At 49.8% G+C, this 23,294-nt stretch overlaps 1 protein-coding gene and 1 non-coding gene across 6 annotated transcripts in view; both read right to left on the bottom strand.

Moving 5' to 3' along the window:
- Positions 1 to 1,273: 1,273 nt before the first annotated feature.
- Positions 1,274 to 23,294, bottom strand: part of CYTH1 (cytohesin 1) — a 78,485-nt gene continuing 56,464 nt past the window's right edge. For 4 of the 5 annotated variants that reach the window (XM_029210808.1, XM_029210807.1, XM_029210811.1 and 1 more), the window contains exons 3-13: positions 22,131 to 22,195; positions 20,062 to 20,128; positions 19,675 to 19,793; positions 19,290 to 19,370; positions 18,320 to 18,432; positions 17,221 to 17,369; positions 16,711 to 16,823; positions 11,419 to 11,497; positions 7,839 to 7,910; positions 6,778 to 6,932; positions 1,274 to 3,137 (exon numbers count right to left, since the gene is read on the bottom strand). In XM_029210808.1, the coding sequence (XP_029066641.1) occupies positions 3,059 to 3,137; positions 6,778 to 6,932; positions 7,839 to 7,910; positions 11,419 to 11,497; positions 16,711 to 16,823; positions 17,221 to 17,369; positions 18,320 to 18,432; positions 19,290 to 19,370; positions 19,675 to 19,793; positions 20,062 to 20,128; positions 22,131 to 22,195 (1,092 nt within the window). In that variant the 3' untranslated portion in view covers positions 1,274 to 3,058. The remainder of the gene's footprint in view (positions 3,138 to 6,777; positions 6,933 to 7,838; positions 7,911 to 11,418; positions 11,498 to 16,710; positions 16,824 to 17,220; positions 17,370 to 18,319; positions 18,433 to 19,289; positions 19,371 to 19,674; positions 19,794 to 20,061; positions 20,129 to 22,130; positions 22,196 to 23,294) is intronic. The other variant, XM_029210806.1, reaches the window with a different exon arrangement.
- LOC114889878 lies at positions 15,290 to 15,393 on the bottom strand. Its single transcript, XR_003792170.1, has one exon. It is a non-coding gene; the product is annotated as a U6 spliceosomal RNA (small nuclear RNA).

Here is a 23,294-nt window from a genome sequence, read left to right as displayed (position 1 = left end):
ATAAAATTCACCCTTTTAAAGTGTACAATTCAGTGGGATTTGGTGCACTCACAACACTGTGTAACCAACACGACTAACTCCAAAATATTTTCAACACCCCAAAAAAGAAACCCTGTACCCATGGGCAGTCACTCCCCATTCTCCCCAACATCTCCAGCCTCTGACTACCACCAATCTACTTTCTCTCTCCATAGATTTGCCTTTTCTGCATATGAAAAGAATCATATAGGGGCTTCCCTTGGTGGCGCAGTGGTTGAGAGTCCGCCTGCCGATGCAGGGGACACGGGTTCGTGCCCCGGTCCGGGAAGATCCCACGTGCCATGGAGCGGCTGGGCCCATGAGCCATGGCCGTTGAGCCTGCGTGTCCGGAGCCTGTGCTCCGCAACGGGAGAGGCCACAACAGTGAGAGGCCAGCGTGCCGAAAAAAAAAAAAAAAAAAAGAACGGCATGTGAAAAGAATCATATAAACTGTGAGTTTGTGTGTCAGGCTTCTTTCACTCAGCATAACGTTTTCAGGGTTCAGCCATGTCACAGCACGAATCTGTGCTTCATTCCTTTTTGCAGCCGCATGATACTCCCTCGTATGAACAGACGAAAGTCTGTTCATCCACTCATCAGTTGATGAGCATCTAGATTGTTTCCACCTTTTGGCTGTTGTGAATCATATTGCTATAAACAGTCGTGTGCAAGTTTTTGTGTGGACATGCTTTCAATTCTCTTGGGCATGTACCTTGGAATAGAATTGCTGGATCACATAATAACTCTACATTGCATGTTCTCATGAACCACCAGCCGAGGGGACAGGCTAAGGCTTGTCCATCTCCTTACCCTGAGATGCTATGCTGAATGTCTTCTCAACTTTTGAGCTCTACCTCACTGTGACTCTTCCCTGGCGTTATGTAGGCACATCTGGAAAATGAAATAATACTAAGAATGTATTATAAAGGCTGAAGGCACATTTCTTGATCTTAATTTGAAGTTGATGTCTGACATTTGTTTCTCCTTCCAAAAAGGGCGGGGGGGTGGGGAATGACTATGCTAACAATCATTTTTGCTCCGCTCTCCTTAACGGAAGACACAACCATCCTCGCCACTTCCGATCTTTATCATCACTAGACTTAAGACGAGAGGTTCAAGTGACACATCCTCCCGCGGAAGTGCACCTGACAAGCACGACCTTCCTTCTCAGGGCCCATGTGGGCATGAAGCAACGCCACAGGCAACAAAGTGGTTTGGGCAGATGTGGAGTTTATTTGCTGCAGTTCCTTGGCGCTAGTTTACAATGCAAAAAAAAACCAGACAAACAAAAACCGATTGGAATAATTATAATTTTTTTAAAAACCCTGTCAACAACTTTCAGTCATTTCTTTATATTTTGACAAAACTTTTTTTTAAAACAAATACAAAATAATCTAAAAGGAGAAAAACTATACATGGATTATTTACACCTCTGATAAATAGACTAATACTGATCCAGGTGCCTCTCTGTCTAGGTAATATTCGTGAGAACCAGGGCCAGGGACTCAGATAGCCAGAGGGGCTCCAGCACCGACCCAGACCCCCTGGACCTCGGCTGGCACCACCCTGGTTCTCCCGCCCAGAAATTTCAGGTTCCCAGCCTGGACCCTCTTCTTGCCACCTTCACGAGCTCTGGCATTAAAACGCCTGAAGCCACTCCAGGTAGGACCTACATGAAGGGGGGACCCCAGAAGGTGACCCCACCACTCCCCTTTACAAAAGCCATTTCCAGAGATGTGAGCCCGCCCGGAAGGTGTCAGAGGAGCCAGGGTCACACTGGCGCTGCAATGGCCCGGCCAGCCCTGCTCTGCCTGGACCGGGCGCCGGGCCCCGGACGAGAGTCCCTGAGAGAACAGCAGGAGAGCGGCGGCCACGGCTCCTTCAGGCCACGCGTTAGGAGGACAAGGCCGACTCCAGCGGGAGGCCGACCACTCGCCCTCCGGCTCCCCCCACCCGCCCCTGCCGCGCAGATGAAGGCCCGCTCCTCTCCAAGGGCCAGCGCCACACGCACAGCGAGTCCAGGTGAAGGCCAGTTCGGAGGCAGAAAAGGCTGAAGCCCTAAGGTGATGGGGTCAGACCTGCTCCTTCCTCTAAAACGAGGAATGGAGTTCAGGGGCAGGAGGAAGAAAAACCAAATAAGAAACAGGTTATCCCAGAATCTCTGATGGGACTACCTTCCTCACAGTTTTGGTTATTAGGTATGTAGCTCAAGGAAAGATGCTGACTATTTTAAAGCCCGACAAGAACGAGTCCTGAAAGAGAAGGAACAGCGCAGGCGGGGGGCGGGCTCCCTTCTCCCCGCAGTGCTCCCCAGGCACCTGGAAGGAAAAGCATCAGCTGGAGTGGCCGGTGCTGCCCTGCAGGCCCCGAGTCTGTCCTCGCCGCGCAGCCCCCTCCCCCCTCTCGCCACCCCCTCTCTCACCCAGACGAGGCCCCAGAAGCATGAGGAGGGGGCCCGCCTGGCCCCTGCCCCTGCCCGGGCTGACATGCACAGCGGCGGCCCAGGGAGCTTCTTCTCTCGGGAGAAGCTTCCCGAAGCAGACAGGCAGAATGCCTGGACAGCTCTACCTTCTCTTTCTCTTTCTTTAAAAGACAAAAATATATCTTTATAGCATGTGGCTTCTCTTCCATTCCACTTTTTTCTTAACATAAAATAAGATATGGGTACACATATTTATGGTGCAGGGTTGAAGGCTTCTTCCCAGGGAATAACCGAGAGGTAAATGGTCGGCTCCGAGCTCTGCTATCAGACCTGTTGAGTGGAGACTTGCGGGGAGGCAGCATGGCCGACAGGAGCTCTGTTCTTTTTAGAGAGAAAGGCTCAAAACCCAAGTGTGAAGGCATCAGGCCCCCTTCTCCAAGGGTAGCTGCCTACCCTTCTCCCACTTAAAAAAATTAGCAAAAGCTGAAGCTAGTCTCTAGGAACTCAGGGCAATGCCTGGCAAGACGCTCCCACTGCACGGGAGGCAGGGAGGCTGCACCGGGCCTCACTCGCTGGGCCTCACTCGCCGGGCACACCGGCCCTGCTGGCTGCGTAGACTCAATGTCTTTTCGTGGAAGAGACCTTCTTCTTCCGTGCGGCTAGCATCTCGTAGAAAGGGTCCCTGCTGATGGCTGCCCTGCAACACAGAAAAGGGGAGAAAGCAGAGGAGACTGAGGAACAGGACCAGGAGACACGACCCCAGGCAGGGGCTTCCTAGCAGCAGCCGTGCCCCAGACTCCCTCCCTGCTCGACTGTCCCTTTAAAGGCCACGTCACGGCATCAACCTTCACTGTGTCCACATGTGGCGTAAAAGACAAGTTTTGAGGGAGACACGTGGTACAGGCGACAAGGTCACTGTGGGGTGCTTACTGCCTATTTCAACCAAGTAATAAATTTAAGTTTAGGAGTCCTCTACGCCCTCACAGCTGTGCTCTAACGCAGCAAAACAAGTGCAGTGCTTTAGTTCCGTCATGACAGTGGCATTTGTCTGGAACAGTGACCACCACACAACCCCGTGTGTCCCCTGCCACGTGGTGCATCTGATTGGCGGCCATCCTCTGTACCGAGCAACTTCTGAGTCCCCAAGAGCACCAGCTCGACAGCCAAGACCCATCACTGGGCAGTCAGGGCCCAAGCAAGCGGCCAGCAGCCTGCTCTGTGTCCACAGCCTGGTGGGGAGGGAGCCCAAGCAGCCCTTGCACTGGCCCCAGAGACACCAGCACAGGTGGTGATGGCAGGCCTCAGCCATCCGCCGTCCCTCTGTATTTGTCATTCTCCACTTTCAAGCAAGGTGTGATCCACGTTTTGAAGTTTAATTTGCTTTTCCTGAGACGTAGTATTCCAGGTGCCAAATAGCTTCTGGGCCAGTCACAAGCCCACATGACTGGGGACCGCACTTAACCAGGTGCATGACGGCTCCTGCGGGCTGACCGGGCCCCGTTCACAGAGAGGATGTGTCCGTGCGAAACAGCAACTCAGCTCCGGGGGAGGCAGGAGCTGGACAGGGCCCGGAACGCATCCTGAGGGACCCCGCCACGCAGGCATCTGACCACTCGGAGTGCTCGGGAGGGAATCCTGCTTCCACCTTCAGAGCATTAGGGTGAGTCCACCTCCGCTTCCTGGGTGGGCCAAGCCCCCAGGGACACCGCGGGACATCTCCAGTCCACGTGACGGGGGCCAGGACACAGCGAAGTGCTTGGGGCTGGAAGCTCTGCCCCGGCCTTGCACATACATGTGCTTCTCACGGCCGTCCTCACATGGTCCCTGGAGACACTCCGCCCCAGCCCTGGGAAGGCAGAGCGGAGACGACACCGGGCGGCAGAAGCTCTCCCTCAGTGGCCACCGTCGCTGCGCTGCAGGTCTGTCTGCAGAGACACGCGATTCTGTGTGACCACGTGCCCAGAGCACCAGGACCGAGGTAGCTGGAAACTCCTGGGAAGAGCACTGATGAGAGAAAATGTGCCTGCAACTTGACCTTCTGCAAAACCTTTCCAGCAACGTCGTGAAGAACTTCCATCCAATCAGGTCCCTCCTCTGGCGCCTGTGCCCCAATATTTTCACTGGGAGAGCGTCAGAGCCAAGGGCGGCTGGAGCTGAGCGCCGCACGTGGAGGAGGACGGCTCCCCGAGTCAGAAGGCTCGGGTCTGTGGTTCGGGACAAGTGAATTCACCTCGCTGTGCCTGTGTCCTCATCCGTCACCTGGGGACAACCACCCTGCTGCACCCACCTTCCCGGGGCTCTGGGGAGGGTTAAGGGCGCTGAGCCGTGGAGCTGGAACAGTGTCTGCAACTCCCACAAGGAGATGAGGCCAGCTCCGGGCAGACCCCGGGATCCACCCACGAGGAGGCTCTGCATTCACCTCGATGGAGGGACTGAACCATTCCAAGCATGACCGTAAGGAGGGCTCGGGTTCTCTGGCTACCGAAGTACAATGACATGAAAGGCAGAATGTACACCTGCAGACAGAGCCTTTTTGAAAGAACAATGAGTTGGGGGAGGCTACACACAATCCCCTGTCAACACATGCTCTGATGCCCTAATGATCATGCGGGACAGCACACAGACCAAGAGACACAGGAGACACGGTCAGCGTGCACACACAGGAAGCCGGTCCACACTAAAGAGGGCACTTCAGACTGGGCAAAATGGATTACTAAATGGTATCAGGACAATCAGCCACTCACTTGAGAAAATAAGGTTACATCCTTTACTTCAAACCACATGCAAAAAATACACTTCATAAGGATTAAAGAGTCAAGTATTTTTTAAAAAAAACGTGGTTAAAAAAAAAAAAGGGTACGGGGACATGGGTAAGGAGCTCTCCGTGGCCACAGGTCCCCAAGGCGCCGCTACTCCTCCACAGACCTCAGGGTGCGTCCAGCACAGAGGACCCCTGAGCCTCATTATTGGTGGTGACGCCAGAAACGCTGCGGTGCCTCATGGGCTCCGCGGCACGTGGGACGGCCTCTGATGACACCACACTTCCGACAGCCGTCCAGGCGGCGTGCTGAGCACAGCGCTGCACCCTCCGTCTCACCCTCAGAAGGGCCTTGTGCCTTAACACCATCATCCAGAAGGGGGCGGCACCGTCCCCGGGAGTCCTCAGGGAGCCCCGCCTCTCACTGCTGTGTGGTGAGCAAGCTGAGGGTCTGGGAGAGTCAGAGCATGGGCTGGCCTGACTCCGAACCGGTGCTCTCCTGTCCCGCCCTTCTGAACCGCACAACGTTCCAGAGGCTCTTTGTGTGGGAATGAACGACCTGCTCCTTCCCCCACATCATCTCGCCCCCCTTCAGCCCTTTATTCACTATTTAACCCTGGCCCAAACACTACACTTGTTTTAGCAGAGGTGCCAAAAACACCACAAAAACTATTGCGTGCCCAGCCCCTCAGGAGCAGGCTGCGGCCCCGGTGGGAGAAGGCCCATCAGTCGGGGCGACGCAGGACCCGCAGGGCCTTGGGCGCCGGTCAGCGCGGCCTCACTAGTCTCCTGGGGAAGCCTCGAGGCTCAGTAATGGGGACACCCTAAGGAAACGGCTGGGCCATGTCTGATGGGCGCAGCGCTGGCGGGGAGAGCGAGGATGCACTCCCAGGGGCAAGACAGGTGTGGTGATGGGCAGCGGGTGTGATGGCGGGCGGGGCAGGGTTCACAGAAGCCGTGGGGAGGAGGAGCTGCCGGGGCAGGACACCTCCCCCGTGAAACAGGTGCAGCGAGGGCCAGGAGGAGCCCTGGACCCCAGGATCCGTGTACACCTCCCTTACCCCAGAACCGCCACTTCCTCACAGCTCAGCAGGGAGTATGAGGCTCTGCCTCGCAACCCCGGATCACGGCCACGTGACTTTGACAAGCATTCATTACTTACCCTCTATGGGCCTCAGTCTGCCCATCTGTAAATGGGACAACAGTGCCTCACAGGATTAAGAAATTATAAAAGGGAACGGTTACAATCCCCGCTGAGCTGCCACCATGAAGACGAAACCCACTTCCTAAGACGTGAAAAGGCCAGTCTGGCCAGTGGCACCTATGCCTATAAGCCTGCCCACCTGTCCCCTCTTTGGGGCCACGAGCTGCACTTGGGAAACCTAGATGTGAGGCGCACTCTTAAAAACGCTCAATGGTCAAGAATCCAGACACCCAGGGAAGAGCCACCGGGGAATCACAGTCAAACTACTCGCTAAGGATTCAGTACACAGGGCGCAGAGGCGGGATGGGCAGCCCACGGGACAGCTGGAGCGTCACGATCTGAGAGGCGAGGTCGCCAGCTTCACCTGCCACCTACTTGATGCACTTGATCCAGTCATCCTTCTCCTCAGGTGTTGGGGCTGAGATGCGGTACACCGTGTGGTTCCCCTCCACCACTCGCCCGTCAGCCTCCGTCTTACAGGCCTTAATCACTTGGTCTTTATTGTCGGGGATGTAAAGCTCAAAGCAGTTCTGAGAATTAAGAAAGAGAGGGAGAGAGTGACAACGATCTAAGAAAGCTGCTGACCAAGAAAAAAGTTAATTTCCCAAAAAGTAAATTTTTATTTCCAAAAAAAGAAAAAGTTAATTTATTTCTTTATTCTCACCTTCATAAAATATAGCCAACATATGTTTTCCCTTGGAAAAGAGGAGCCTAGAAGTGGAGCTCTGGAGGACGTAGGTTGTATACAAATAGGTTTCATTAGCAAAGACGTCGAGCGAATGATACACGTTAGCTCCACTCCCAATACATAGAAAATACGGAGCGAACTGCAGGTAACTTAGTGCCTTTTAAAGCCAAGCCAGCAATACGATATTCCAAAAGAGGAAAAATATTTATAAGCGATCTGAAGATCATAAAATAAGGGGTCCAATCATGAGAGCTTGATGCCTTTTAAGGAAGGACAATTCTATACCTCGTGTGATATTCTGTAAATGACACTAAAGCTGATGGACAGAATGAAAGAGGCTATTTAGTCTCACCTTTGGCTTGAACTGTAAGGATAATTTTAAAAGTTAGGCTAACTTAAATTAAATCATATGAGTACTTTCGGGGTTTTTCTCAAGTACAGCTGACCCCTGAGTAAGGCGGGGGTGGGGGTGGTGCTGGCCTTCCACGCAATTAAGCATCCTGGTATGACCGACAGTCGGCCTCCGTCCGTACAGCAGTGCCTCAGCACCCGCGGACTTAGTCAAGCACAGATGGCACTCTACCGCAGGAGTTACCACGGAGAACAGTCCACGTGTCAGGGGACCCACACAGCCCCACCTTTGTTGTCCAAGGGTCAAATGTAAACCTCTGCAACTTCTTCCTGTATCAAACAGCTGCTATGCCCATCCCTTCTGTCCCCCCAAAACATCTCACCAAAAAATACTCACTGGTTTTTTGGAGTCTTCCACCTCCCGGATACTCAGGTTCTCTAATGGGATAATTCCACGGGGCTCCTTATCCTGCAGAAGAATTGGAGAGAGAAGACCTAACTGCTCAGTTTATGAACGCATGTCCTGTTACCTTCCTCACGGCAACTCAGCCCAGCTCCTGTGACTCCTCCACGGCATGAAGTCCACAGAGCAGCTTTAAAAACAAGAAGAGGGTCAAGAAATGTGTGGGTGTTGTCAACATACCACATATGAATCCCTAAGACCGAAAAGCCTTTGGAGGAGGAGCTTCCACAGACGTTCTGAAAGAGTGAGTGTGACAAGAGCTGTGGGTGGCCCTCCCGTGGGGAACATGTAAGGCCCTTTCACGCAAAAATTATCCTGCTTCTTTGTCTGGCCCGCCTACTCATCCTTCAAACCTCAGTTCCAGTGTCAGCAACCCTAGGAAGCTCAAGTCTCGCCCGAGGTGCCCCTGTTCTGTGCCCGCAACGCCTGGACTATAGTCGTGTCGCGTGTCACCAGCTTCCCACTATCTCCTGCCTCACCTCCCCCTCCAGACTGTAGGGTCCTCGAAGAGACACCGCCTGCCTGACAACCCCACCTGGACCAAAAAGCACCAAACTCCTGTCCAGAACAGGGCCCTGCGTCCCCTCACCCCCACTGGCCCTCCTCCAGGGCTTCCCATCTCAGCAAAGGCCACCCCCACACCTGCTGGGCCATCAGCCTTCACCTCTTCTCCCTGATGTCCAGACAACCAATGGCCAAAGACTTTGTCCCAAGTTCAACAGTTTAACCGGGCTATGCCTTGGCACCAAGCTTCCTAGGACAGATGTTCCTAAAATACCATATGCACTCTTTTGATTTGCAGATTCAGGTTTGTTTCTCCTTTTTAGGGAAATAATCTCATGACTTGTCTTTGCATTTGCGGGTCCCAGTCATCCTGGTATTGGGATCACCCTCATCTGTCCGCCGCACCTGTTCGCTGGCCCTTGTGTTTGGTTTTGTTTTTTTTTTGCGGTACGCGGGCCTCTCACTGTTGTGGCCTCTCCCGTTGCGGAGCACAGGCTCCGGACGCGCAGGCCCAGCGGCCATGGCTCACGGGCCCAGCCGCTCCGCGGCACGTGGGATCCTCCCAGACCGGGGCACGAACCCGCGTCCCCTGCATCGGCAGGCGGACTCTCAACCACTGCGCCACCAGGGAAGCCCCACCCTTAATTGTTTTAATGCTTGTCTTTCAGACACAATCTCTATGACTGTCTCAAGCCTTTCCTCTAGGATAGTGATTACATTTCTAGCGAATCATTCCTTAAAGTTTTAACTTATGTGTTAATAAATAAGTTATAATTCTACAATTATATAGTCATATTCTTAATATATAGTTTTGGTTCTCATTTTAAGTCTGAAACTACTGGAGAGCCAGCTATTGGTGTTCTGGCCCACTTCCAGAGTCTCAGGAGAGAAGCGAGTGGAGGGAGCGCCCCCCTCAGACACCCCGAGCCCCAACTCTCCCCTGGGGTGCTGGTGTCCGGCATCTCTTGGAGCTGATGCTCGCCGCACGCCCCCCACGGACAGTCCTCTTACATGAACACACACCCGGAGCTTTCACTGATATCGCAGAAAGTGAGTCCTGTTTTTCCATTTTTCTCGTTTCCCCGGTTTCTACCCTGCAGCAGACCTCACCACTCCTCCATCCAAAGCGGGAGGAGGGAAGAATTCCTACTCGGTTTACTTCTCCCAGACTTGGGCACGGGGAGGTCTGGGGCTGGTTGTGCCTGGCCACGCAGCAAGGGGCCTTCTGCTGGCTCCAGGCTGCGCCGCGGCCCCTGCTGCCTACTGTGAAGCGCAGTGAATGAGTTCTGCCCTTTCCTTATCCGGCTGCTATGTCCCCACTTCTTTCTACTAGATTTTTCCTCTTTGTCAGGTAATGTCTGTGTGGTTATCTCCACCTACCATCTTAACCCTGAGGCTCCCCCCTCAGCATCTTCAGAAACGTTTTCTCTGGATTCCCACTGTCTGATAAAATGCTGGTGTGCTGCTAGACTGAATTCAGGTAACGCCACCATGGTCGGCGTCATGAAGAACCACAAGATTCTAGAATCTCACTGCATTATCACTGAGACTGTCCCGGGACTTAGGGGTGCATTGTTTAGATGCCCTGCACATGGTTCATATTAACCCAGAGACCAGTGGAAAAGATTTAAACAAGATTTTAAAGATGTCACCAGTCTAGAAAAAACAGTTAATACATGGGGTGGGGGGACAGGGGCAAAACAGAAAGAAATTTACCAAGCTGTTCACAGTGGTACTTTGGGGGGTGAAAAAAAAAATCTATCTTTGTACTGTTTTGGGTATTTGAAATACAGTACTCTCATAATTGAAAGGATTTTAATAACAGAAAAGCAAAGCCAGTTGCAGAACTTAACGTGGCATGAGTTTAGCCCCCATAACACACAAAATCCTGGTCAGCATTCCCTCGGAAATTGCTGAGTGACTGAATTATGAGCTGACACTGTCATGACTCTCACTCCCCATGTGAGAAGCCACATCCGCACGACGTCTGCAAGCTGAAGAACCACAGTGCGGAACACAGTGGAATCCCGCTTCACCCCCAAGCTGCAAAGGGCCAGGCATGGACCTGCATCCTGGCTTCTACCAAGCTTCACACAAACACTGCCAGGACTCTCATCCCATCTTGCTCTACCTTTATTATAAAAGATACTTCTAAACCTTCGTTTTCTCAGTAGGATCTCAACTGCCCTGATTTTATTTAAGACACATTCCAGTGCTGCCAGTGGTATATGGTTTGCTCTTTCGATGACCAGGGAACAGGGCAGAAACGAGGGCCTCCAGCTGTGGGGAGCCCGTCTGAGCGGGATCCAGCCTGAGGCTACCAACCTGCTGGGCCTCCTGGGGGCTCCTAGAGGGAGCTTCAGAAAAGGTTTTACTGTACAATCTTTATTCTCATAGACTCTGTACAATCTTTATTCTCATAGTATTGTATGTATTGTAATTCCATTCCCACTAAATAAAAACCAACAAAACTTTCAGTTTAAGTAAACGTCAATTTCTTAAAACTCCAGGTAATCTCCCATTTCGTTTCACTTTCTTTTCCTCTATGACATATTTTGCCCCTTGGCTGTTTCTTCTAAATCAAGTGCTTCAGTATTTCTGCTACCACAGAATCACAATTACTTTTGTTTCCCTTTCAATGGGGCCACAAACTCTCTCTTGGCCATGGGTCCAAGTTCATTCTTTCTAGCTCGGCTCTACAACCCATTTCTAATGCCGTGTATGATGTTGTCTGCCACTGTCTCCTGGCCGGGCACATGGTGTCCCAATGGAGAAGTGGATGTCAGCTCTGAGCTACGGTTCCTGTGGCCAGACACCCCACACCACACCCGGGCACCCCTCTTGAGATTTGTCTTAGCCCTTCCACTTCACATAAACTCTCCTCCTGCCCCAAAGACGCAGCAGGACAAATCTGACTGTCTACCCCTGCGTCCTCCAACCCTGTCTCATTAGAGCTGTTTAAACACAAGGCCTGGTCCACCCCCGTCCCAGCTGACCAGCAGGCGCTCACCGTCGTGTATTCAAAGTAGTAAAGGCAGTTGTCAGTCAGAATGAACCAGCGTCTTTTCCAAGTCTTTACCCTGCCACCTGCAGAGCAAAGAGAGATGCATGTTGGATAGGAGTCAACCAGCCAGCGCAGGCTCCGGGGGGCTCGAAGCTCTGCCCCCAGAGAGGGTGCAGGACGAGGAAGCGGGGGCAAGGCGCCAGGAAGACACTGAGACCATGGCAGATTTACATCAGTAACGAGACACAGAGCCAAAACAGAAGCACCTTTCACAGCGTGAAAGTCTGTGGGTACAAGCAGAGCAAGCAAGTTGGGTGGCCCCCTGGAGATGACATCAGGACAGCAGATGACAGCACGGGCTGGGGAGGGAGCTGGGGCGGTGATGGACCAGAGAAGCGTCAGCAGAAGCCTATGGATGCAGGCGGAAATGGGCAAACACAAGAGGAGGGGAGAGGGCCAGCCCCCTGGCTACGCTACACTGCTGGTCCACCAGCCCAGGGTTTTATCCGAACAGGACAGGAGGAGGAACCAGGAAGTAACACATTTTAATCCCCTCACAATCAAATCCAGTTTTCCCGGAACATGGAACCCAAGTTCCTTTGGTTTCACCTTCTACCCCACCTTCCTGACTGTAGTGCGTTTCTACACTGGCTTTTTAGGTTTCTGGGCCAGTGTCCTAAATTCCCCCAGAGTCCTGGGTGGGACAAAGCAGTATCCCTGGATCAGGGAAGAATCCACTGGTAAGCAGAGGTCCCTATTCAATTCTGGACTTCTCACCGGAATCTTGAAACAAAAATAACTGGAGGAGGAGGCCACAGGCCAAGTGAGCTCTCACGGGTGGCTGTGAGCTGTTGAAGGTTCCCTTAGTCCTTCTCAATATTTCTCAATAAGAAGAAACACCGGGGCCATGAAGTTAACCCAAGATGATGCAAAGGAAGAGAAACTTCACTATGGCCTCGGTGACTGAAGGCACATCCTGCTCTCAACCTGACCATGAGCAAAGCCTTTCTTCTCCTCGACTTACACCGGGTCCAGGGAAAGCTTTCTGAACATGAACCATACGAAAGGCCTTCATGTGGTGAGATACACACAGCATTTCATAAACACTTCTTACTGCCCTGGACAGGATATGCTCTTTTGCTGACTTAACCTACAGAGAACATCACTTCTCCAATCCTCATAAAGAACAAGGACCACAGGGTGTAAATTTAGTGACCCCAGTCACGCTTCCTTGCTTGCCCCTCACCACAAACAGCTGAGCACAGGGTTTAGAGGGAGTATCTCCAGCTGCCAGGACGTGGCTGTGTGATCACGCCAGGTTTCCTCAAAGGATCCGACTGCTGGAGCAACGCAAATCCTGTCCCGGAAATGAAGTGTCCAGTGTCGGTCCTGGTAGCAGTTTTAAGGACAACTGGACTTGCGGGCCCCTCGCACGGCTCTGCTCGGACGCCCGAACTCTGAGAGGTTAAGCGACTGATCATGAATTGCCGAGGTTCTCAATGGCACCACCTCACGGAAGGAGTTTGGTCCTGAGCCAGCACGCGCTACGCCCCCACCCGCACCCCTGCTGCTGTCAAAGCGAAGACCGACTCGACTCTCTGCCCACAGCAACTGTCAGCTTCTGTGAGCACGTGCCTCTGGCCCCTAAGGCCCTAGGGCATGAATCAAGAGAACCATGGATGGAAATACGACATGCGTGAGGAAATGGGAAAGGCTGGGCAGAACCGAAATAAATCAGGAGGAGAAAGAACACAAGGAATATACTTAGAACTGGAGCTGATTTGTTATAAAAAGGAAACCCCCTTCCCCCTTTCAGAACCCGAGGAAGCAGCTCTTCTGTCTCTTGGGCCTTCACCCCCACACGGGGCTCAGCACACAGGACACCTCAACCCATGCCCACTGCCGTGCGCTCCCCTCACAGGACCACCCCGGGGCACCTGGGGCTCAGGAAGCCGTGGAAGAGGGGTCAGATGTCACAAGGAAGAAGATGGGAGGAAATCTAGGACAGAAAGCAAAGCCGGACAAATCCTCTCCCTGGTGATGAAAGCTTGGCTATTTCATTTCCCGACAACCTGCTGCATTAACGAGACCCCTACCATGAAGCATCACGCGGTCCCAGGGACACATTTCATGTTGAAAGGGAAACAGACATGAAACAAGCAGACAGACCGATGCGCGCACCTAGGACAGTCCCTGAGGAACTCACAGGACCACCTCCCAGCCTGCGGGCCTCTACCCCGTAGATGTAAAGGCCAGACGCTGGCTCCCCCGGAGCTGGGTGGGAACCACCTGACAAGGCCCGGAAACGTTTCATAAATGTCAGTGTTGGGGCCGTTCTTTCCCTTGAGGCTCTGCTCAAGTGAGGCTGAAGCAGACACCTGGGGACTTCCTCATCTAGAAAACATGTTTCCCTGAATCAGCAAGTGGAGAGCAGATACCAACGACATAACTATGAGGCCAATTTGGGGGTTTGAACGATGACTCATTGAAAAAGAGGAGGGAGAAAAACAAAACAAAACATAAAAAACAGAGCCGAGGTTGTAATGCCCTCCCCTAAAACACAGGAGATTAAACGGAAGGACTTCAAGAAGGGATTTGGGGGTTTTATCTTTTTTAACTTTACCTGGCCTCATTCTGAGTTTAAGAAACACCATTTCCCTTTTTCATGCAAAGGCAAATGTCCCATGTTGTCTAATTTACTTCTTTTCCTACTTTGCTCCTCTGGTCACGGCACGTGTGCGTGAGCACACGGCTGCGGGAATCACAACCTCCTCCTCTCCTCCACTTCAGAAATCTCTGAAGTTCCTGAGTGTCAATTTGAGTCAGTAATATAGCATACGCCTGGCCAAATAATTCCGAGAGACAATTCAGTGAATACTTTGTCTGCGTTTACAAATCCACTCTTAGTGTGTTTTCTTGCACTACTGCACTCGGGAAAGTTCAAACTGTCCCACATCTGGGTGCCCAGCTGTTGGATGCACTATGCACTACCCCTCCAAGGGAAACATGAAAATCACTCCGCACCCCCAATCCTGACCAGTTCCCTAGGGACTGTACGGTAAGTTAGAAGCAGCATTAACACTACCACCAGCGATTTAAAACAAAATAATCAAAAATAACAAAATAAGAAAACGCTGCAGCGATTACAGTGGCCCGGGCAGAGCGAGCGAGCAGGTTGAGGGGATTACATACCTCCTGGAGTTTGGGGCAAGGAAAAGGAGAGCCAAAATCATGGAAACATACAAATGAGGGAGAAAAGAAAATTAAAACAAAGAAATTAAACCCGACTCCCTAACCTTAAGGTGCACTGTATTAGTCATTCATGTCTGCCTTGTGGGGATGGGACATAAAGACAGTAACAGGGCAAATGCCACTGTCCGGCGTGTGAATGAGGGGCTGGCCTCATCTGCCACATCCCATCTGGTAAAGACAAGATCTGAGGCACCACCAAAATCCTGGCCTCAAAGATGCCACAAATCAGCTCTCACCAAGCTGACGTTTATTAGTATATCCTGAATCCAGAGCAAAGACAGTGAAGATTACTTTGGGGAAAATTAAATGTCTCTCTTCGGATGGCTACCTCTTTTTAAAGTGTGTGTAAAAATGCTCACACACAAGCCTGTGAATACATATGTACATATGTGTATACACAAGAATACATAATCTTATGGTTATATGCATACACAGACATATACACACAATTGCAGACAGCTGGAAGGCCTGCCTTCTGTGGCACACACATACGAAGGGGTGATTTGAAGTGTGCTACAATGAAAACACAATGTGAAGAGTTTAGGAGGGTTTGGTGGAGGTCTGGAAAAAGTAATGCAATGACCTAAAAACGAGTCTCACATTTAGTTAAATTTTTTTCTTTTTAAAAAACATGGGATGCCTCATGAATTTACATGCCATCCTGGTGTAAGAACCAAGATAATCTTCGTACTGTTCTAATTTTACTATCTGGGCTGTCAAAGCTAACACTTAGTATTAGCATTTAAACAAATTTCGCTGGAGGGGGAAGCAAATCCAAACCTGGATGCACTTTTAAATTTTCCAGCAGGTTCCCTTTTAACTCTAGCCACTTGGCAATAAAGATGCAGAGCAGAGTGGCCACCTCTGGGGTGAGTAATTTTAGAGCCTTAACTTCGAAGATTCTCCTGGCTTAAAGATACATGAAACGTTGACAAATTCAAGAGACGTTTAAAACTCCGACCAGTGAGGTGGTGCTTAAGGAGAATTTATGAACTGAGTCATTGTGTATAAACCCGAGGACTTAGGATATGCTTTTAAAAGGGAATACAAATCCTACTGCCATCTGAACGAGTCAGAAATTGAAGATCTCATTTCAGCGCTTCCCAGATGTGTCAATAATGGCATAGAGTGTAAGGACTTCTAATCTCACTGGGACCAGGAGCTGAAATGGTAGAGGAGGATCATTCTAATGACACCTCCTGATAATGCAGGAACCCACACATCAAAAGGCCAAGGCAGAAGAAAACAGGGGAAAGTACTCTCTCAGTGGCCAAAAAATTAACATCGTTACGTCTGGGGGCTCTCTCTGCATTCTGAAACGGTTAATGAAATAATCACATGTGCATATGAATGTGTATAAAAACCTTCCTTTTGGTTACTTTGTCACCTTCGTGGCAAGGCGTGACCACAGATCTCAGCAATACAAGCTCACTTTTGGCAGAGGGAACAGGAATAATTTTTAATTTTTCTGAATGAACAAAATCATTAACGTGGCTGATTTGTATTGGAAAGGAGGGGGGGGAAAAAAAAACCAGCGCCCAAGAATGAGTAAGAATGCCGTGGATTGCGCTGCAGCCAGGGCCTCGGGGTTGCCATGCACGCTGCCTGTGGGGAGCCAGACGCAGAAGGAAGTGATGATGCACCGGGGTGGGGGAGGCGGGAGCACCGGATACAAACTTGTGATGGGAAGTAGAGAGAAGGGCACAGCTGGCCGCCCTCCCAGTGGTCCGGGAAGGGAAAAGGACCAGGTCCTCCGGGAAATGCCCCAGAGAGGAAATGTGGAGCGCAAACACATGTAGGCAATATTTATGCGGGCAAGCCTATCCCCAGGAGTCTCTGTGCGTCCCATGGGGCACTAGCCGTGCATTCCTTCCCTTCTGGACGCGGCCTTGTTAGAACAGTACGAATTCATACCAAAGACTCTCCTTAGCGCCTCCTGCACCAACCCCCTTTTCCCCACAGTGCAGGCTCGGGTTGGCGAGCGTGCACACACACGTTCTTTTTAAGTTTCTGCGTTAGAAGCCCTAACCCAGACGGCATCACTTACCGAGCTTCAATAGCCAGCCTTCTCGGTCTGGGTTGAAGAAAGTGTGAGTAAGGTCATTCCCATCATCTTCTGGGATTTTAAAGGGTTCGTTTTTTATGCTCTCATACAGATTCTGGGATAAAAGATGACACTGCATGTCTCTGATCCGAGAAATACCTCTCCTCCCGCCCTTTCCCACCATTCGTTTAATAAGTGTCACTGTGTGCCACACACTGGTGGCATGGAGAACATCTCTCCCTTTAGGGGCTCACAGAGACAAGAGAAATAAGACGCCTAATGGACAATTAAGAAAGAAAAGAGATCAGCCCGACTTCCATTCGAGCCTTTAGTTTCAGATTTATAAACCACTTTCCCCCACTGACTCCTCACTGGGCCTCACTACCAATTTCTTAATGAAATTCACATAATTATGTGTATGGTCCAAGTAGACACTGGATGATCCCACGTCCCTCCCGTCCCCTCCATCAGCACCGCCCGGGACCACAGTCTTGAATCAGCGCCAAACTCACCCGGAGCAGCTCCTCGGGCAGGTCTCCCCCGTCGTTGATGCCTCGATTCATGGCAATGAACCTCTCCACGGTGGGCTTGTCTTTGACATTGGGGTTATGCAGGCTGGTGTTCAACATGATGATGGCAAATGAGAGGACATAACACGTGTCTAAAAGAGAAAAGCAAAATCCGATCGGAAACATCCCACCGGAAAGAACATGAAACTCCGGATGAGGTAGAGAATAAAAAGCAGTGTTCTCAGGGCTTCCCTGGTGGCGCAGTGGTTGGGAGTCCACCTGCCGATGCAGGGGACACGGGTTCGTGCCCCGGTCCGGGAGGATCCCACATGCCGCGGAGCGGCTGGGCCCGTGAGCCATGGCCGCTGAGCCTGCGCGTCTGGAGCCTGTGCTCCGCAACGGGAGAGGCCACAACGGTGAGAGGTCCGTGTACCGGAAAAAAAAAAAAAAGCAGCGCTCTCAAAAGAATGGGCAAAATCCATGCGCTTGGGTATGATCTAACTGAAAGGTTATATACTGCTCACTGAAAAGAGCAAGGCACGGGAAAGAACATAAAGCATTCAAGACTTAAAGACGTTTATTTCTTCAGATTGTAAAAGAAGAACACATACACCATAGAAAACCAGAAAAGCACAACGTATAAAAAAGGAGATATAAACTACCTATAATCTCACCACCTAGTAAGAACTTATTTTGCTTTCTCACATAAATGTGCCTACGTGTAAGGTATCACAAATGTATCTCACAGATACAGACTGTAACACAATTAGAATGAAAACAGATACATAGTTTTGAAGTCTGCTTTTTGGCTAATCTTATTAGCATTTTTCCATGTCAATAAACCCTCTTTTTAAAAACGTGAGTTTTAATAGTTGCATACTTCATAATTCAGAGGTACCATAACTTACATTCTTACTACCTTATTGTTAGAATTTGGATAGTTTCCAACCTTTTACTATTATAAATACCATTTAAAGCAACGTTCTTAGGCAAGAACCTAAGCCCTTTTGTTTTAGAAATGACCTAGTACCTAGAAGAGAACCTGACAGGCACTGCCAACCACAGGAGAGGACGCCCACCGCCCCCCCCCCACCCCGCTCACCTGTGGACTGGAACACCCCGTGGTTGCACTGACAGTAGCGCTGGGCAAACGCCTCCATCATCCGGTCAATCTTCTGGGCCTCTCCCGGCAGCCGGAAGCTCCACAGGAACTGCCTAGGAGGTGAAGACAGGGCAAGTTATGGGACTTGGGGAGATAATTTGTTTCTCTGTGAATGATTTCTGCGGCAAAGGGTGACATGGGGGACTTCAGCCTTCTGTCAAGTAACTCTGAACAGATGCAGACTAACTACTCCACATCACCATTCTCTCGATCGGAGAGAATGTATTTAGAAAACAATTAAGATTTTCCTATTCAAAAGAATGGTTCTCCTCCTCAGACTGATACACAAGACTGAAATACAGATAATGCCCATTTTAAAAGAGCTCCAATTTCCAGAAAAAAAGATGACATAGCAGGAAAAGAGATTTTCTATCAAAGCATTCAAGACTAATCCCTTTAAGTCAAAGAGAGACCTGTGGTCAACAGATTTAATTCTGGATTATTTTCATCAATCTAAATGACAACACAAAAGATGATATTATTTACACTAACGGCAGTGAAAATACCAAATGACAATTTCTCAAAAGACACAGGTAATAGATTTAGCAAAAAAATTAACGTTGAGTTTTTTCCTTCTAAAATGAAGGGCATACTATCTACTTCCTATTCCAGGGCAGGAAATTAAAGGTTTTCTAAAGCGAAATCGGGAAAGATTCAAAGTGTAAACATCCATTTCCAAAATGTTAAATGAAAGACCTGAGGAACAGTTTTGCAAAATCTGCTTTCAATTTAATTCCCTTTAACCATCCAATCATTTCAATCATAGGCCAACAGACTACTTTCCTTTAAGATGCTTTGAGATACTCAAATAACCGCCAAAGGTAAATTTCATTAAAATGCCACACAGGGCAGACGCATAACCAAAGGCCCGCCTCCCGCTCCAAAAGTTGCTAGCTGTGAACACACTCACCGTAAGGCCTGGACGAGGTTGAGATCAGTGAACTCATGTAGCTCCACAAACGCATGAAGAACCTGGATGTTAAACTCATCTCTAGCAAGCGAAACAAAAGATACGGGGGTGGAGGGGAGAGCAGAAGTCAGACACTGATGCTGAGAATCCAAGGTCATCCCGACCCCCAGCCAGGCCGCCTCCCACGCTAAGCGCCGCGGCCCCGTGGCCGGGGCGGGGAGGCAGCCATCTACCTGTCTGCTAGCTGAACACAGGAGGAGTCCTTCCGCCCCCAAGCTGCTGTTCCCCAGCACCCCTCGGGACAAAGCTCAGAGCATCATGGAGTTTGTTTCTCTAGGTAACTAACTGCTGACCAACCTACCACAGGTGTCTCCGGAGGCCTTACCTCTCCCCCAGGTAGTCACCGATGGCTGTTTTGTTGAGCCCTTCACCTTTATACAAGAACTGGGCGATGTCTTCACAAGTGTTCTTCAGCAGATCATTCTCTATTAAGAACTGGATCCCCTGGAAAGACAGCAAAGATGCCAATGGTGCCTTAGACCCCAGGAGGGTTCGGAAAGGAGACAAGGGCGCAGGAAGAACGGGTATGGGTGCTCTGGACACAGAGGAAGTATCTACTAAGTAATTCCAAGTTCTGCAGGAAGCAGGGCTCACATGAGCTGCACTCTACAAACAGGCAGGTAAGCCGTCTTAGTGCCCCTGGGTTCCAGCTGACACCACGGAAACCGCCACCTTACAGACTATGGGCTCTGGCTGCTGCCTTTCCACTTACTTTTTTAGGATCCATGTTGAATTTTTTCCTGCCCATGGCTACCTGTTTGTTCCTCTGCATGTTTTTCCTGTAAAACAACCACCACAGCCATTTGAGTACTCCAGGTATTCGAGAATTTCTGAAAGACTGATATGACCCCCACACGCGTCCACTGATTTGCAGGGATTTCTGAGATTTATCCAGGAAAGCACAGGCACACTTAGGTCTAACTATGGAAGGACACTGAAATCCTGACCCTGGCCCCAGGCTCATTTGTTCCTTCTACCGCAGTGGGTTTCTTTTTTTAACATGATTTTTTAAAACTTTATTGAGGTATAGTTTACACATCATATAACATACCCATTTTGAGTGTACATCTGAGTGATGTTTAGTAAGTTTACTGAGTTGTGCAACTATCACTATAATCCAGTTTCAGAGCATTTTCAAAACCCTAGAAGTGTATGCTATGTAAGTTGATAGGTTATTGCCTCAATCTGTTCGTCCATTCATCTGCTGGTAGACATTTAAAGCTAATTCCAGTTTTTGGCTATTTTAAATAAGAATGCTGTAGATATCCTCGTGCATGGGGGCACGCTCTCATTTCTCTTGAGTAAATACCTGGGAGCTGAATTGCTGGGCACAGCACGGATATATGGTCAACATTATGAGAAACTGCCATCCCGTTCTCCCCAGTGTTTACACGGCTTACTCTCACCAGCTCTCGGCAACTCGAGACGCCACCTGTCTATTTAATGCCAGCCGTCTTAGTGGGTGTGAAGCAGCATCTCCTTATGACTAATGATACTGAGCATTTTTCATGTGTCTATTATACGTATAGAAGTGTTCAAGCTTTTTGCCCATTTTTTAGTTAAGCTGGTTTATTTATTTATTTGTTTGTTTGGCTGCGCTGGGTCTTAGTCGTGGCACACAGGATCTTCGTTGCCGCGTGCGGGGTCTTTTTTAGTTGCGGCACGCGGGATTTTCAGTTGCAGCATGCGGGATCTAGTTCCCTGACCAGGGATCGAACCGGGGCCCCCTGCATTGGGAGCGCAGAGTCTTAACCACTGGACCGTGAGGGAAGCCCCTAAGCTGTTTTTTTATTAGTAAGTTTTATGTGTTCTTTCTATAGATATTCTGGATACAGGTCCTTTTTCAAATTTGGGTATTGCAAGTATTTTCTCCTCATCTGTGGTTTGCCTATTCATTTCTTTTAAGAGTATATTTTATAAGAGCAGAAATTGTGAATTCTGATGAACTCCTAGTTGTCCATTTCTTTTAAGCTACAATTGTTCTGAATGGCAAGTAAGAAAAGCTGCAATTCAGAACTGACAATGCTGTGCCTGGATGTGATGAGCTGGCGGCCCATTTCTGCAGCACATGCAGCTTCACTAATCCCCGATGGCCCTGCCGCACAAGTTTAAAGTAACAAAATCAGACAGTCTCATGAAGCCAGACAGGGAGACCCAGGCTTAGCAAAATACAGACGCGGAGTGAATCAGAAATAGCCCATTTACGACTTGAAGCAGTTAGAAAATGGCCTGGGAACCCCATTCAAAATTAAACTCTCAAAGCAGCTAAGATTTCATGTAGTTAAAAGAAGAAAATAACCTGCAGACGTCCCTTGTCACTTTGTGCTATAATCTCATTTCTGCGCCCTCTTCTCTTAAGTCTTAGGGAGGCACCAGCAAGCTTGTGATGACACCCAGACACAACTGGGCCTCCAGCCTTCGGGAACTGCACTGGCAGCATCCATTAAGCTTTTCCTTTACCCAAAAAGGAGAAACAGAAACTCTAGAATAGGTACACAGTGGACAAGAGAAGGGAAGAAATAGTTCACGTGATAGTTTAAGGGCTACTTAAGGCTTTGGGGGACCTGCCAAGTTCTCCAGTTCAGCCTTTCCAACAATGTCAAAAGCCCTCGCATTTAGAAGTCCCTGTGCTAAAGGCAAAAAGTATGGTTACATACATGCTTGCTAGGCAAAGAGGGCAGAAAACACACTTTCTTCTTAAATACACCACGTGTGTACAATTGCAGGCTGGCACTTGGCGATGCTACAACCACAAAACCACCTGGAAGAGGACAGACTCACCTCTCTTCTGTGGACCCCAGGTTTTCAATTTCATTAGCTACTTCTGCTATCTCATCCTTCAGCCTCTGCAAAACACACAGCCCAGAATTACCAGGAGGAAGATACAGATCTAATTAAAATCTCTAAAATCTCGCACAACTCCCTCCAACCAAAAACTAAAATAAAGCAAAATGAAATTAAATAAGATGATGCCCCCCCAAAATCTAAACATTTTTGGAAAATTCATCTATTCAACAAATATTTCTTGGGTTCCTACCAGATAGTAAACATTCTAGGAAATACAAAGGTGAAAAAGATACCTCCTGACCACAAGGAGTTTAGTCTAGGACAGAAATTTATAATCATACACACTATGTACAATATGTATTTTTCCACTGAAAACGGCAGCCTTAACACAGTCTGTTGGAGCACATCCGCAGCTCACTGAACAGCGGGTGACAGAAGATTCCCAGGATAAACCACTCCCCGCAACGCCCAGGCTGCCCGGCCAGCAGTGCTGGTGCTGGGCCAACAGTGCCGCCAAGTGGCTGGCAAAGGGAACGCTGATCCCAGCTCTGCCTTCCACCCCTCCCCCATCTAAGCAGGCCCTCAGAGTGGACGACCGTCACGCTGGAGGGGGCTCTGAGTGAAGAACTGCGAAGCTTTCCCAGCACTTACCAGTGAAGGAGGAATCAAAGAACTAGGGCCACAGCAAAGTATACTCACACCAACACTGGAGCATGCCCAGCCTTTCCGACGATACACTTCGCAGCTTGGCGTTACAGGGTGTTACAGGGTGTACCCCCTCCCGTCCCTGCCCCTGAGCTCTCAAATGTGTTACACAGCAGAGAATTCTAAAAGAATTGGCTTCCCCAGGGGCTAAATAATCCAACTAATGGCAACCTATCAACAGGTGTTTTCATTCCTATTTTACAGAAAAAGAAACTGAAGACCAAAGAGGCAAAATTCTCTATTTAGAATCGCCCTGCCAGAAAGTGGCCACCAGGACGTGGACATGGGTCTACATAACCTGAAGCCTGGGTTCTAGTCGCAGTCAGGAGACCTGTCACTCTAGCCTGACAGCCGGCCAGCTGGGTGCAGCTTACAGAGCACTCCTCCTCTCTGAGATTCCACTCTCACTTGTTAATAAGCAAAGCTGGTTATCAATACCTGCACTTTATCAGA

Source organism: Monodon monoceros, unplaced genomic scaffold (genome assembly GCF_005190385.1).
Source record: "Monodon monoceros isolate NGI ecotype Baffin Bay Population unplaced genomic scaffold, NGI_Narwhal_1 Super_Scaffold_9, whole genome shotgun sequence".
NCBI classification, from domain to species: domain Eukaryota; kingdom Metazoa; phylum Chordata; class Mammalia; order Artiodactyla; family Monodontidae; genus Monodon; species Monodon monoceros.
The sequence above is the reverse complement of the archived record's forward strand: the minus strand, read 5'-3'. Positions and strand labels throughout refer to the sequence as shown.